The sequence below is a fragment of the Sebastes fasciatus genome, chromosome 4 (assembly GCF_043250625.1).
Source record: "Sebastes fasciatus isolate fSebFas1 chromosome 4, fSebFas1.pri, whole genome shotgun sequence".
In the NCBI taxonomy this organism is placed as follows: Eukaryota; Metazoa; Chordata; class Actinopteri; order Perciformes; family Sebastidae; genus Sebastes; species Sebastes fasciatus.
The window spans coordinates 2,726,013-2,742,472 of NC_133798.1; the positions used below are offsets into that span (position 1 = coordinate 2,726,013).

General features: G+C 39.8%; 1 protein-coding gene across 3 annotated transcripts in view; it reads left to right on the top strand.

Annotated features, from left to right (window-relative positions):
* LOC141765495 (C-Jun-amino-terminal kinase-interacting protein 1-like) overlaps positions 1-16,460 on the top strand; it is a 34,805-nt gene that overhangs the window by 9,707 nt on the left and 8,638 nt on the right. For 2 of the 3 annotated variants that reach the window (XM_074631495.1, XM_074631494.1), the window contains exons 2-8: positions 2,403-2,478; positions 6,074-6,622; positions 8,760-9,344; positions 12,212-12,469; positions 14,214-14,289; positions 14,382-14,548; positions 14,641-14,744. In XM_074631495.1, the coding sequence (XP_074487596.1) occupies positions 2,403-2,478; positions 6,074-6,622; positions 8,760-9,344; positions 12,212-12,469; positions 14,214-14,289; positions 14,382-14,548; positions 14,641-14,744 (1,815 nt within the window). The remainder of the gene's footprint in view (positions 1-2,402; positions 2,479-6,073; positions 6,623-8,759; positions 9,345-12,211; positions 12,470-14,213; positions 14,290-14,381; positions 14,549-14,640; positions 14,745-16,460) is intronic. The other variant, XM_074631496.1, reaches the window with a different exon arrangement.

A 16,460-nucleotide genomic window follows, 5' to 3' on the forward strand; every position in this document is an offset into this window, starting at 1 on the left:
TGTTTCTAATGTACAACTTTCTGTTTTATTCTACTTTTTGTTGACTCTGACTGCTTACTATACTATACCAGATTTCAGTTCTGGCCAGCCGAATGCTGTTGTGTATCATACTGAGCTGTTCAGATTCCCATTTCAACAGTAGGTCAAAGTTTACTGGGAAAGTCAATACTGTATAGCTACACAGAAAAAGGATATGCACATATATATACAGTAAATGTATTCGTGTAGCAATGTGTTACATGTAAACAGAAAATTCAGAACAGAAATTTGGCCACAAAATGACATCTATGCCAAAAAGACTCGGTCAAACCGAGTATATGTCTGGACCGTTTATGGTCAGCATGTGAATTTGTGGCTGAATTGTTACACCAATAGTTAGTGGTCATGTCTATAATGTTTTGTGAACAGTTTTTTCCACTTATGTTTGATTGAAAGACAACTTATAATGAAGCAAATGACATTCAGTAATAGTAAATGGTAACATTTACTAGTCAGTATATTATACATTTTATACAAGGTGAAAAGGTATTAGCATGACATACAGTCTGCAAGGTTAAACGTATTTCAGTTTTTTATTAAAGCATGTGTATCAAAGGCATTCATCATATAAGTTGTGTGTAACAATATAAACATACTTCCCTAAAGTTTATGTCATCACTGACGTTGTTGCTGCCGTATTTATTCCTAGATGGAGTGTTAATGGAGCAGCTACAATGTTAGCATAGCCTGGCACTGATCGATCCAAACTCCATTCAGAAAACAAGCATTTTAAAAGTTGTTTGCTTGTCGTCTTGCGGACAGACCCGACAAAGCTTGAATTCAGACTTTTTACTAATCAGCATCATTATGTAATTATTTCGGCTTCACGTTTGATCCGTTTACAACAATTTTTGCTGCCGTATTTATGCCTAGATGACGTTATGTTGAGTGTTAATGGAGCAGCTACAATGTTAGCATAGCCTGGCATTGATCAATCCAAACTCCATTCAGAAAACAAGCATTTTAAAAGTTGTTTGCTTGTTGTCTTGCGGACAGGCTTGACAAAGCATGAATTCAGAATTTTTACTAATCAGTATCATTATGTCGTTATTTCGGCATAATTTTGATCCGTTTATTGTATTATTATTGTTATTATTTTGGGTTCATACCGCAGTAGCAACGTGTGGCTTGCGAAATACCGTCAGTGCAATGGCGTGGCGCTGTATGTAAATACAGCTCGCCCCCGGATGACGTTATGAACCCAGACATGACGGAGTTTGGTTTTCTGACATATCTGGGACTACCACAACATGTACAAAGCAGCAACAGTGGTTATTTCTTCCATGGCTGATGGAGGAAAACGAGGCGAAAATTAGCTTGGCACTTGGTGTGAATGCATGGTAACACAATACCAAGCACAACATCACGTAACTTAAACGAACATAAACAATAGCACATGCACAACAACAGCAATATGTAATGATACGTTGAACCACTGACACGCTCTAATCTGTTGTGAACAACAAACTATTTGTTCAGAGATTTGAGCTCGTTGTTTTGAAAAAAATAATTCCCTCCCTCTCTCTCTCTCTCACACACACACACACACACACACACACTGAGTAACCATAGTAACAGAATGGGGTGTGCAAGAGGGGAAAGAAGATGCATGATGGGATGTCAGTAAGTGAGTCAGCGTTCTGCGTGATTCCTATGACGTCAAGGCTGAACCGTAGCATACATCCTGGTCGATGCTCATTCCTCTTCCTGGCAGAGAGATTTATATATAGAGATAGATAGATAGATAGATAGATAGATAGAAAGACAGACAGACAGACAGACAGACAGACAGACAGACCGATGGATAGATAGATAGATAGATACATACATAGATAGATACATGTAGATAGATAGATAGATAGATAGCTACATGTAGATAGATAGATACATGTAGATAGATAGATAGATAGATAGATACATGTAGATAGATAGATAGATGGATAGATATAGATAGATAGATAGATAGATGGATAGAACTTGAATATAGAATGTATTTAAAGACAAATGCAGTAAATAAATGAAACCGGAACAGAGATATTATATATAAGATATTTATATCAGACTAAGCTGAATTACCCTGCAGGGACTGAGACTATGTGTCTTGGATGAGAATGGATGAAATGCAGACACCTGCTCCTTCATGTGTATCACTTCTGCTATCTAATCCTCTCAGCTCGACTACAGTCAGCAGACAATCACCTCAGGCTAAACTGTGAACAAGACCTCCTCTGTGTGTGTGTGTGTGTGTGTGTGTGTGTGCGTGCCCTTGCGTGCGTGCGTGCATGCGCGTGTGTGTGTGATAACCCAATCATGTGTTGGTTTTTGTTCTTACACTACTGCTCTGTTTCATTAACTCTATCCAGGACTCCATCAACAACAACTCTTTAGGCAAGAAGGACAGCTGGAAGGACTCCCACTCCTCCTCCCCACATATTACAGGTATGGACACAAAATGAGTCTTTTCAAACAAAAAAAACACCGCTCTCTCTCTATCTCTCTCTTTCTGAAGGAAGGAGGCGGGGTCATGCGTCATCAACGCGTAATCAGTTAACCTGCGCATGTGTTATACCCAGAGGTCTTAATGTTCTGGCTGATCGTAATGCTTGGTGCGGATCTCCACCAAAATCTAATGGATTGTTCATTGTGCTACACGCCCCCACTCCAAAAAATTTAATTCAAATCCATCACGGACTTTTGGAGTAATCCTGCTGACAAACAAACCAACAAACCAACGCCGGTGAAAACATAACCTCCTTCCTAGGCCTTCGGCGGAGGCGGAGGTATTAACAATGTTAAGATGGATACCAATATCATCTCACTGCTTCAAATACAGTTAAACACTTGCAGAATTAGACATTTTGTTTTCTTTGTTTGTTTAACACGGTGGGCACTGTAATGCGCTACAACTTTATTGCGCTCCCCTTAAACAGTTTTAGCACATCCAACATCAACAGCATTATACAGTATATGCACATCTTAAACAGCACTACATTCAACCAGCCAATTTCTGCATGATTACACGGCATTACGCACACACAACAGTCATTTTTTACTGTAGTCTCATTTCATCACTTTCACTTAAAGCCAAAGAAAAGTACAGCTCTTGTTTTCTGACATGTCATGTTGGCACGTTTTAGAATGGCAGAGAAATCCTGTCACTTTTCTTGCTTTCTGGGCAGCAGACTCAGATGTAATGTCTGTGTAATCTTGGATCCAACATACTTTCAGTGGATAGAATAGGGAGTACACACAGTTTGTCCTGAGATTTGAAAAGCTGTGCTCTCCCGATGCCAACATCACTGGGATGATCAGAAGAATTCATCTGGGAAATGTTTGTTCAATGCTTTTGAGGAAACTGGGGTTTGAGTGGTGGAATTTAACTAAGTAGAGTCACTCATGCACTTTACTTAAAGGGATGTTTGTAACTTCTTACATGTATAAATCACCCGGGTGGGTGTCCCATGCACGCTCGCGTATGCGCGCTCACGTGTGGCTACGCTGTTCAGACTCAGATTCCAACACAAACTACACGGAAGCACCAAAACCTCTTGGTTGTATCTAGTGAAGCCCGTCTGTTAAACAGTGTTGGCCACGGTCGGAGGACGCGGGGGAGACCGTAGCTTTGGTCTCAAGGGCCGGAGTCTCTGCTGTACTCTGCTCCTCTGCTTGCCTGCCTGCCTGCCTGCCTGCTTGCCTTCACTCACACACCGCGCTCGTTCTTGCTCTGTCGCTCCACTCTCACGTGCATGCGCGCACACTCCACACTGCAGGAGAGTTCGTTTAGCTCTGAGAATATCTAGTGAGTGAGTGGACGTTTGTGCAGAAATAACTGCTGCAGCTCCTCCAGACCAACAGAGGTTTCCGTGTCTTGTGAAGTGACGGGGCTCCGCAGAGAGAAACGTTATCGTCTCCGACCAAAACTCCGGTGTCTCCCCTGTTCCCTCCGGCCGCGGTCGGGAGGCTGAGGCAGGAAAAGCCAACACTAGGCTCAGCATTGATTCATGGAGAGACCTTCGTCTGGTCAGCTAACATTACTGCCAAGCAGCTGAAATATAGAGTGATATTGTGCTTTTAGCTGACATGTGTCGCCTCACTGTTTTGAGCGATGCTTGTTCATGTCTATGTAGAGCGAGCACAAGCGCGAGCAACAGGACGCTGACTTTTGTTGACTTAACGGCCACAGGTGTCGCTGTTAACAAGCAATTCTGATTCTTACAAACAGTCCCTTTAAGTAAATTTTTTTTCATGTTGCACTTGAACACACCTCAAAGACTACAGCCAACAACCAGTTAGAACGTTAGTACTTTCTGCGCCTGCTTAAGATGAAATAATTCTCGACACCAGCAGGTAGTCTGTATTCGTCATTCAAAAAGGGAAACCGGAAGACCGAAGACGGTGGATATACAAGCCGTTGCTATGATATGTACATGAAACAAAGCAGCGTTTGCCGACCATTTCACACCACTCTCACTCACCTCCAACATTGGCAGACTAGACGATGCGGTACACACCGCAAAAAACAGGCCGACAGATGCTCACCGATGGCCCCGAACTGTCCGACGGCCGACCGTCGGCTTGTTGTGTCAGGGCCTTTAAAGCATCAGTAGGTGAGATTGGAGCAAATATGATTAAAAAAAGTTATTTTTATAAAACGGTTGCTATATCGTGACAGTAGTACATGAAACAGATAACCTGAAAAAAATCATGTTCCTCTGTGTCCTCCGGTGCTCCTAACGGCATCTGCAAGATTTCACAGACCGGAGGAAAACAAGCAGTAAGAGCTGATATGAGGTCTGCTGTCCAGCTGCCGTCTATGAGAGCCGGCTGTCAATCACTCGTGAACTCCGACCAAACGGTCAAACTAGGCAGCGCTGATCAAATATGAATCAATATTCTGTTACGTTAATGTCTATTTCTCTCCTCAAATGTTCTCAGAATCATCTTGTATTGCACGGTTTAGCTGTAACATGAGAAAGATTGTGACCCAGCAGCCATGTTGAGATCAGGTTGATATGGCTTGAATTGAACACCAAGTACCGGTCACATGACCGAAGCACAGCCAATAGGAACGCTCTCTCTCTGAAATGACCTGTGATTGGTCAAAGTCTCCCGTCACGGGCTAGATGTTCTAAAGCCTGAAAACAGAGCCATGAGGAGGAGCAGAAGTCTAGTTTTCTCTCAGAACACTTGAATTACAATATGCTGAAAGGTTATTATGGCATTTTTTGACCCAATGATGCCAAAAATATACTGCCTACTGCCACTTTAAGTAGGTCCTCAAATATCTGTCCAATTGCCTTAGCGACAATCACAACCATGCAACAAGAGGTAGCTCAACAGATTTTTTTATCATTTTTTAGATACAAGAGTTCAATGGGTAAATATACCTTTTTATACACAGCTGCAAATGAAAGGGATAAACGTCCAGTATCTCTGAAACTCACTGAAGCAGAGAGAAATATAAAAACAGGCTATGAAGAAATGACTATCAAAGAGTCTCTCACAATCGAGACTTTACAGAAATGAACCGTTTTATGTTGTTTCTTTTATGTGATTGGATGGATATCGTATTTGTACCTGTTGGTCTTGCCAGACTTGGCGTCTGGCCCCACCATCAGAGGATCACAATGGAAATAAGCCTGTGGCTTTATTGTGTAATTTAATCCTCGACAGTTTTGTAAATGTATGTGATAACTGTCTTCAGGTGAAGCAGTATTATGTGTATTAATGATTGTCAAATAAATCTATCAATCTAAAGTACTTAAAGTTAGCCCCACCTTTACCAGCTGCAACATTAAAGAGATGTCCACGCATGACAGTACAAGAGTGACGACAGATCCTCAAGGATGAAGGGAAAATGTTCTTGAAATATTTGAAAGTTCAGTTCCTGTAGCTCTTATTTATCCAGTATAAACTGCTTACTGTGGATAATCCCTCTGTGTACATCTGGTTGCCTAATACATAATCTGATACTTTGTTTGTTTCCGTGTGTGTGTGTGTGTGTGTGTGTGCGTGTGTGTGTGTGTGTGTTAAGGGGATCTAACATCAGCGGATATCCAACAAAAAACAGAGGACAAAGTTCGGCACGGCACGCGCCGCCTGGCCCCAAAAGCCCCCACAGCTAATGGAACGAACAGCAGAACCAACACACTGGCTGCTGCCACCACCGCAGACACACGCGCTCGACTGCGGGAAAGACAGGTGTCAGGGGCCACGCACACACAGTCCTCCAGCACACCAAGGAGTCAAAGGAGAGGAGGAAGAGGAGCAGCAACAATGAGGGAGAGGAGCCTGGGGGACATCCGAGTGACGGCAGGGAAGGATAATAGAAAAGGAGGAAGACTGTGTGAGGAGTCCAGGGGGAAGGAGAAAGAGAGAAATGGACATCAGAGGCCGAGAGAAGCAAATGAACTGAAAAGCCAGGGGGTTGATGGGAAAGGAAAAGCAGGTGCTAAAGGGGTTAACAGAGGAGGGGCATTCAAGCCAAATAACATACTGTCTACCCAGGAAGTTTATCTGACAGCCATGGTGGTCCCACGCACGCCTGTGGCACCAAGAAACCAGGACAAGACCCAAGACCAAGGTAATGAACCCACCTTTAGAGCGCACGGTGGTGGGCGTTGTAACTTTTATTGTTGGTGTTCCATGTAAACCCCAAGTTAATATTCATTTAGAAATGGAAGCTTTATTCTCCGTTTTAGTTGAATTGTATGCTTGCTACATGGAAAGACCAAATTTCTCTTTTAATTTTTGCACTGAAACACTTTCTAGACTACACTAGGGAATTAACTAATTGGAAGTGTACCTATTGAACACTGTGTTCATTACACAGTCCTTTGCAGGAGCCTTCTTCTGAAATTACAGTTACATATGAGTTTGTTTGTCGAAAAGTATAAGGAATCTGTGAACCCGGGAAATTAAAGAGAATACAGAATGTGATGTATTTAGTATAGTGTCTTATGGTCTAAAACTGTTTCAGAGACATTTACGCCCTCACAAGGACAGGATTCTGATGAAAACACTGTATACGTTTGATAAAAAGGGCAACTGTGGCGATATGGAATAGCAGCACAAAGTACTCTAATTAATGTTACTTCCATCATAAAACAAGAAAGCATTTTGAGGGGGCAACTAAAACCTCTTCCTGTTGGGAGTAGGAATACACCGGAAATACAAATGTTTATGACTTGGGGGGGTCAGGAGAAGTTGTGCCTGATGATGGAGTCATTCAAATCAACTCAGGTTTTCTCTCATGGGAATGTCAATTTGCAAAAACATTACACTACCTAGCTAATCCGTCATTAGTTTTAAAGCTGCATTAGCTTATTTAAAAAATGTTAGCACATTGGAGGCAGCAGAACAAGCTGAAAGCTTGACTTTGACATGTTCCTATCTTGTAAAGTTGTTACGGGGAGTGTTGTAGCAGTTGCCTGTTTACACATCCAGCTGACGCAGAGCAAGATTAGCATTTATTTGGATTCGTCGTTTGTGTTTACCTGATGAATGTAAGTCCAATATACACTCTCCTTTTATCTAGGTTTTTAATCTTCAAAAACTTCTGTCTCTTTAGCTGCTAAATGCACCACTATGTTCAGCAGCTATAGTCTCTAACTCGTTGCCTGCTGCTGAAAACAAGGTTGATGAAAGAGTGGAGTTGTGGGCCTGAAAAACAAAACAATGATCCAAACTAAAAGTGAACTGACTGAAGGAAGCTTTGTAAAGCTGAGGAGTAAAACTGCAGAGTTAGTGATAATTCTCTCTGGGTTTGCCACTACCAGAGACTCCCTTATTATCAATAGTCTTTTGATCCATTGTTAATATAAAAAAAATATAATTGGGGCAGCTTTAAAGATCTGGTGGTCACATGGACACAAACAGACAGACTTTTAGTAATATTACTGTAGTACCCACATTGGCCTGGAAAAAGTCAAATTGTGATTACAAACAGTCTATCACTACTGGCCATTCAGCAACTGTACCTTAACCTGAGGGGGCAAAATAATAGTACCAGTTTGCTCTTTTGGATTTGCTCTAGGATTTCTGTCCATTTGTGATGTCACAAATATACAATATTTAGACCATTACACGGTGTTAAACGTAAACATTCTAAATGTGTCCCATTTTATTTCCTGTTGCAGTGCAAGGCCTATGGAAAGAAGGCTGGGTCACGCGTCATCAACGCGTCATATCTTTGGGGTATAACACTTGCGCAGTAAAATCTGGCCTGCACTCGCCGGAATTGAGCCAATCGCAATGCACGACCGCAGCTGTGTCATACCCCACACCCCGAGACCCATGTCCGCCCGTGACCCAGCCTCCTTTCCATAGGCCTTGTTGCAGTGTATGTGAATAACATAGGCTGACAGGAAGTAAACATGGACCCAAACTGTTGCCTAGCAACGCAATTCCGTTGCAATTCCATTGAAATGCACTAAAACGGCGTGTTTCAGACAGAGGGTAAATACAGGGTATATTCAAGCAGACAGTATGAGGAAAATAATGTGTTTTTAGAACATTACAGCATGTAAACATGTTCTAGTAGAAACACAAAATAGAAGTACGAACCTGAAAATGAGCACGATATGGGACCTTTAAGAGATGTAACATATGTGAAGTGGATCATGAATAACTTTGTCCACATTTTATTCCCAAACAATCAGTTATGGAAATGACTCTGTAACTCCTTATATTTAACCACTATCCGTATTTTGTGTTCTTAGGCCAAAACCATGACAGGACCCAAGACAACCCCCCTATCCTGTCCCGGTCCAGCAGCGAGGGGGGTTCAAACAGAATGTCCTTCAGCTCAGACACAGAGGGCCCCCCACCAGGGCCCCTGCATCCCTCTCTATCCCACCCAACCAACCCTGTCATCAGCGAAGAAGAAGGGGAAGGAGCTCCGACTCCCTGTGTCAACTTCCAGAATGGTCCAACTCACTGCCTTGCAGGTGATGAAAAGACAGAGATGGACTGTACCAAGTCAGAGGTGGACGCAGAGGGAGAAAGAGGTGACAATAACACTGAGGCGGATGGCACCATCTCTGTCACTCAGGGAGATTGTGCAGCTGCTCAGACTGTACCAAAGAGTGAAGCTACAGCAGGGTTAAATTATGACTCTGTGAAATACACTCTGGTGGTCGATGAACACGCTCAATTGGAGCTGGTCAGCCTCAAGGACTGCTTGCAGGGTTACAACGAGCACAATGACGACAGCGATACAGACACGGTCTATCAGTCAGCCAATGAGGAGGAAGACCCAGAGTATGAGGAGGAGAGGAAGAGGACAGAGGAAGCAAGGAAGCAAGGTAATGATACAGATTCATTCATTAAATTAAAGGGTTTATCCCTTTGGGAGCATGCATGTTCTCAGCAAATTGCATGGTAATCTGTGTGTTAGATTAGAAGACATCTTGTGTACAGTTAACATTTTGCCCTGATGGTGCTGGTGACCAAGGGAAACTAAAACTCATTAAATGTCCAAAATGAAAATGGTTCATCCTGGCATGAGTGTGCTCATTAAATATTGTATTATTAATACAATTTAATTTTAAGGGAGTATATTTCTTAGCGTTAAGTATAAGTTAAGTATAAAGCAGGCTTAAGTCCTACATACTGTAAATACTGTGAAAGTATCGAAACGCTCAATCCACAGGGAAATACACACAGCCCGTATTCAGAAACTCTGCATTAGAAACTAGCTGTCAGGATTTCTGTCCATTTGTGATGTCACAAATATACAATATTTAGACCCTTTACACAGTTTTAAACGTAAACATTCTAAATGTGTCCCAGTTTATTCCTGGTTGCAGTGTATGTGAATGTCATCAGCTGACAGGAAGTACACATGGACCCAAGCTGTTGCCTAACAATGCAATTCTCTTGCAATTCCGTCGCAATTCCGTTGAAATGCGCTAAAACAGAGCGTTTCAGACAGAGGGTAAATACAGGTATATTGAGTCATTTTGTATGCATGTGTGCTGATGTTTACGCATATGTATGTGCATATGTAATTGTATGATATGTATATGCATGTTTCATTATTTACCTATTCTATTGTTTATGTTTCATTATTTACCTAATCTATTGTTAATGTTTCATTATTTACCTATTCTATTGTTAATGTTTCATTATTGAACTAATCTATTGTTTATGTTTCATTATTGAACTAATCTATTGTTAATGTTTCATTATTTACCTATTCTATTGTTAATGTTTCATTATTGAACTAATCTATTGTTTATGTTTCATTATTTACCTAATCTATTGTTTATGTTTCATTATTGAACTAATCTATTGTTTATGTTTCATTATTGAACTAATCTATTGTTTATGTTTCATTATTGAACTAAAATATTGTTTATGTTTCATTATTTACCTATTCTATTGTTTATGTTTCTTTAGTAACCTATTCTATTGTTTATGTTTCTTTAGTTACCTATTCTATTGTTTATGTTTCATTATTTACCTATTCTATTGTTTATGTTTCATTATTTACCTATTCTATTGTTTATGTTTCATTATTTAGCTAATCTATTGTTTATGTTTCATTATTTACCTAATCTATTGTTTATGTTTCATTATTGAACTAATCTATTGTTTATGTTTTATTATTTACCTAATCTATTGTTTATGTTTCATTATTGAACTAATCTATTGTTTATGTTTCATTATTTACCTAATCTATTGTTTATGTTTCATTATTGAACTAATCTATTGTTTATGTTTCATTATTTAACTATTCTATTGTTTATGTTTCTTTAGTAACCTATTCTATTGTTTATGTTTCTTTAGTTACGTAATCTATTGTTTATGTTTCATTATTTACCTATTCTATTGTTTATGTTTCATTATTTACCTAATCTATTGTTTATGTTTCATTATTGAACTAATCTATTGTTTATGTTTCATTATTTACCTAATCTATTGTTTATGTTTCATTTTTGAACTAACCTATTGTTTATGTTTCATTATTTACCGAATTTATTGTTTGTTTCATTATTTACCTATTCTATTGTTTATGTTCCATTAATTACCTATTCTATTGTTTATTTTTTATTATTTACCTAATCTATTGTTTATGTTTCATTATTTAACCAATCTATTGTTTATGTTTCATTATTTACCTATTCTATTGTTTATGTTTCTTTAGTAATCTATTCTATTGTTTATGTTTCATTATTTACCTATTCTATTGTTTATGTTTCATTATTTACCTAATCTATTGTTTATGTTTCATTATTGAACTAATCTATTGTTTATGGTTCATTATTGAACTAACCAATTTTTTAGTTACCTATTCTATTGTTTATTATTCATTAAGCATGCCCTCATTCTTACAGTAATTTCAGCTTCATTTCAGTTTGTGAATCTAATGAAAGGATGTCCTAAATTAATATTCCTTTTGCATGCAATACATGTATCTGTAATGTCGCTGGTGTGAGAGTGCACTCACACTGCAAAGTTGAGGATTTTAAACCAATTCACTGTTTTTAAGAAAGATCCTGTAATAGTATAGTAAGTGATGTCTAAACTAAGAATCAGACTTTATTGGCCAAGTATGTTTGGACACAAGGAAGTTGACTCTGGTCTCCAGTGGCTCGCAATGTACTTGCATAGAACAACTAGACATACCGTATAGCTATTATGTACAGACAAGTAGGTGGAAAATCTATCATCGTTTCATTTGCACAAATAAATGTAATTTTGAAATAGGCCATAAGGACTAATGTTAAGGTGAAGGGTTGTGTGATATATATGTAGAGTTGTGTGTCATCTGCATATCAACAGACGTAGATATTATGCCTCTGTATCATGTTGGTAAGTTAGACAATAAAAGAAGGAAAGAATAGAGGGCCCAATACTAAGATTTGTGGAACACCACTGAACAGATGGAGCACCACACTTTGTGCCAGATGATTGTGCATGGGTAGCTTCAGATTCAGGACAGAAGATTGTCTGAAGTCAAACCTACACAGTTCCTTGGTTCTTGTTTCTTGCTGCTAGTAGTTCTATATTCTGCTTCCATTATTTTTTTTTTGTTGTTTTTACTTTATTTACTTTTAAGTTGCACACTGCTGAAGAACCGCTAAACAGATTTTCATTGTTCTAAGCAATGACAATAAAGATCTATTCTATTCTATTCTATTAACTTTTCCTTGTTTTTTGCTCCAAGAGTTGAGGAAAGAGGAGGAAAAGAGAAGAAGGGAGGAGGATGAGACAAAGAAGTGGAGGGAAGAGGATGTGAAGAGGAGGAGGGAGGAGGAGGTGAAGAGGAGGAAGGAAGTTGTGGCAAGGATCTGCAAGCAGTCCAAGGTAACATCAACCACAACTTCAGAGGAAGAGGAGTCTAACGGAGGAAGGGCCGCAGCTTCCAGAAGTAAGAAGTTCCTCAACCTGTTTTCCAACAGCAGCCGTCATTACAGCACCACCGGTTTGTAGGATTTCCAAATATTTAGTTTAAATCAAAAATAATTTAGAAAATGTATATTCAGGCTCCTGTGAATTCAGGCGAAGTAAAGCTGACTTATTCAAATAGCTTCCTACCCGTCTTTTAAACCGTGTGCATCACAGTTCTCCTCTGCCTTTTTTATTGTACGGACGGTAGAAAGGTAATATGATGTAAGGTTATCAGCATATGCATTGATATACCAATAAGGAAATACATGATATAGTCTTGACCAAGTTGATATTTAGGTTCACTTTCTTCATCCCCTCTATGTATATCTTTGCTAATTGAGCATGTTGAAGCTTCCGTTGTCAATGTCACGTATTTTAGGTCTTAGATGTAAAGAAATGCAACACTCTTTGGGCTTAAATATATATTTAACGAAGCAGCATTTTTAAATGTATTCAATTTATGGAATTGTTTTTCATTTTTTAAATACCTACTAAAAACACATTGGAAGAAGTGAAGTTGGGTATTGAGACCAGAATATGAAGTGGGAAAAAAACTGACTTTAGAGATATTGGCAGTTCATTAATTGATGAGGTTTTCTGAGCCAACATCTGGTGTAGCCTGATAATCTGAACTGAATTGCCATTTTGTTCACTTCCATCATTCAGCCTGACATTGGTGAATATGTTAGCCAATTGTCTGGTTTGCTTTGCCCTAACCCATTCTTAGCAAGTGATTTAATACATCCATCTCAGCTGCAACATTTTCAGTTGCTATGGAAGCTGCAGTAGCATTCGATGGAAGCAGTTTAACAAAGAAATATGTCGATTTTTTCTATTATTTCTGTAAATGGATTTACGACAGCTGTACTGTACAGCCAACTCATTCATGATTTTCGCCATTGGTATGTTGCCGTTTTTCACATAATTCGAATCAAATCAAGTTACATTTATTTGTCACATACACAATCATACGTACAACGTGAAGTGAAATTCTTTTGTGCCTAGCTCCAGAAAGCAATGAACAAATAGTAAAAAAAATAAAATTAATAGAATACTATAGAATGAAATAATAATACAATTTTGCAAAAGAAACAATAAAAACAATATCTCAGTCCCTTCAGAGAAATTAAACCTTGAAACAATTACAAAGTAGTCTCTGGTTCAGGACCCGGACTGAGAGGTCACCTCAGAGTTGCCAGGTAGTCCCTCTTAGTGCTGCTCCCAAACCAGGTGGTGATGAGTACAGTGACTAGAATAAGCATTACATGCATTGCTGTTGTCTGTTGTTAGTGTGAGTGAGTAGTTGCTAGAAGACAGGAGTATGTTCAGTGTTATCTGTAAGGAAGTAACTCGACATATGAGAAAATGTCCAGCATATTGCCATGTCAATGCCACTTGAATGTCAGTAAAGTTACACTAGCTGGAGACAGTCTCACAAATCTTCTTAAGTTATGATGCTAGACCGCAATTTTTATCCTGCCCATAGTCTGACTGGTGAAATGTTTCCCCAACTGCTGTGAATGAGACATCTGAAATCAGAGGTCTGGGACCAGGATACGTTAGTGACACTAAAGTGTTAACTTAAAGTTACTCTGTGTGGAACTAGTATGAGATCTAAGCATTTTCTGGGTGGTGGCCTTTTGAGCTCCATTCCTCAGTAAGTGTCAGTCAAAATTGGATCACTTGATTTTGTGTTTTTTCATTAAAGGATGATTTGACACAAAATACAAACTGTAAGCTGTTGATTATGAGTATAACATCAATGCTGTATCATTCAGGTGCCGGGTCATTTGGAGTCTTCTCCTGTGTTTTGGATGGAGTGGAGAGACAACAGAGCCACAGAGCTGCCTACAGGTTCAATCATATGAACATACACAAACACACTGTGACATGTCCAAATAAACACACAAGACTGAAATCTGTTCATTCTTTTCTACCCGTTTCAGGTTTGTCCCTCGTCATGCAGATGAGCTGTACCTAGAGACAGATGATCCAGTGTTACTGCTGAACCAGTCTGAGGACCTCTGGTGTCAGGGTTACAACATGAGGACCGGAGCTACCGGCATCTTCCCTGCCTTCTATGCTGTCAAGGTGGCTAAAGATATTAACCAAGGTACAATGCAAAAAAAACTGTAATGTAAAAGCAGAATACCATCCTCATCAACAACATTTCATAATTCAAGATGTTCTCCTTTCTTCTCGTAGTCCACAAAGATGGCTGGATAGAGCAGTTCCCGGTGCGATTCCTGGGTTCAGTTCAGGTCCCCATCCACAAAGGCAACGACATGCTATGTGCTGCGATGCAGAAGGTACACACATAACCGCACCATGCAAGCTGATTATCAGTTATCAGGATCATCTTAAGGCACAACCAAATAAAAGCTAATTGCAGGAAAATATTAATGCTTTTGCACCTGTCCTTTTCCATCTTAATATTTCAAAGTATAATATATCGAAACGTTTTTTTAATAATGCTGGGGTCGGTAATCTTGACAACCAAGCAAGAGTACACTAGAGTTTAAAAATGATCCAACTTCAAAACTCAGCCCAGCGTTGCCAACTCTTTTCCTATGGAAGTAGCTAGCAGTATTAGCTCCAACAGTCCCTAAATCTAGTGAGAGAGAGGCTCCAAGTCATCAACACTGACAGTCCGTCCCTTCAGACCTCCCTCCAAAGCCACGTCCCCAAAATTATTATAATGAATGTAGACAACCAACATGGCTACTGTTGGTACTCACAGCTGTCAAGCTAGCAGCTGGTGGAAGAATCTGATGAAGGGCAATGTGTGCACGGTCAGAGTGCACACAGGTAGACAGGTAGGTAGGCAGCAGGCCGTCGCACTCATTTAATTAGGCGGTCCTTCAGTGTGGATTGACATTGAAGGACCGCCTACTCAACTGACGTCTCGCTGGGACCCGCGCCGTGGGGTCTCACTGCGCTCCTCATGTAAATAGACGGGCAGACGCGAGCCCCGCGGCATGGAAACGGCTTCTGTATCACTACTGTCTCCTGTTGGTACAATTGTATTTTATTAAAACTTATCTTATTTATAGGCTACATATCTACAGACTGTCAGACTAGGCATGCAAAGTGCATTATTATCATACTGTCAGTGATGTGTCAGTGTTTTTATTCCGGTGCTCGACACAGAGCTGACACCCGCCCGCTCGCTTACTCTCATCCCCGGCTCTCTGAAGCTCTGTACCCCGCTGCTGCCTGGCAAAGGCACAATATTTTATTTTGATGTTAATAAAATGTACCCAAATTCAGGAATATGTAGGATATTACTAATGGCATTCAGGTAATATTACATCACAACCTCTGCTGTATTAGTCGTGTGTTTACTACGTGTTTACTTGCATATAGAGCGGGGAAGAGAGATCAGTTCACAAGTGGTCACTCAAGATGCATGAGGAGACGCATTCTAATGCCAGGTGTCCACTTGTGATCGGATCATCCAAGACCCATGTTGATGCCAGGTCTGAACAAGGCCAGACATTTGGGTGAACTGACCCTTTAACGGACTCCAATCCAGTGTGTTATATAAGTGGAGAGCTGTACCTGTTGCAGCTGTAATCACTGGGTCCAAATCCTCATTAAGAACATTACAGCACCCTTTAGCCCCAGGCCTAGTCTGTAAAGAGACACATTCTCTCCTTTCACCTCGTCTTTTACATTTGACTTTTACTTTGCAGCAGATGACCTCACCTTGTGAAAAAAGATGAATGAGATTTGATTGATTGATGAAATTAGCTCTTGCTAAATTGCTAAATCTGCAAAACACAATAACTGCAAACTTCAAGTGTATGGTATCAATATTAAGGGTGTAAACATGCACAATTAGTTTCTCAGTTATTCTGCTCTGTTGGAGTTAGGTTAGTCACTGCAAAATAAATCAGTAGATAACAAAGGATGTATACAGAAACACCACTAATGTGGCATTATTTAAGCTTTACTGATAAGGACTGAAGCAACTGACAAGACTGAATACTGGGCTCGGTTTCACAAAGACTGTGGCTTCATTC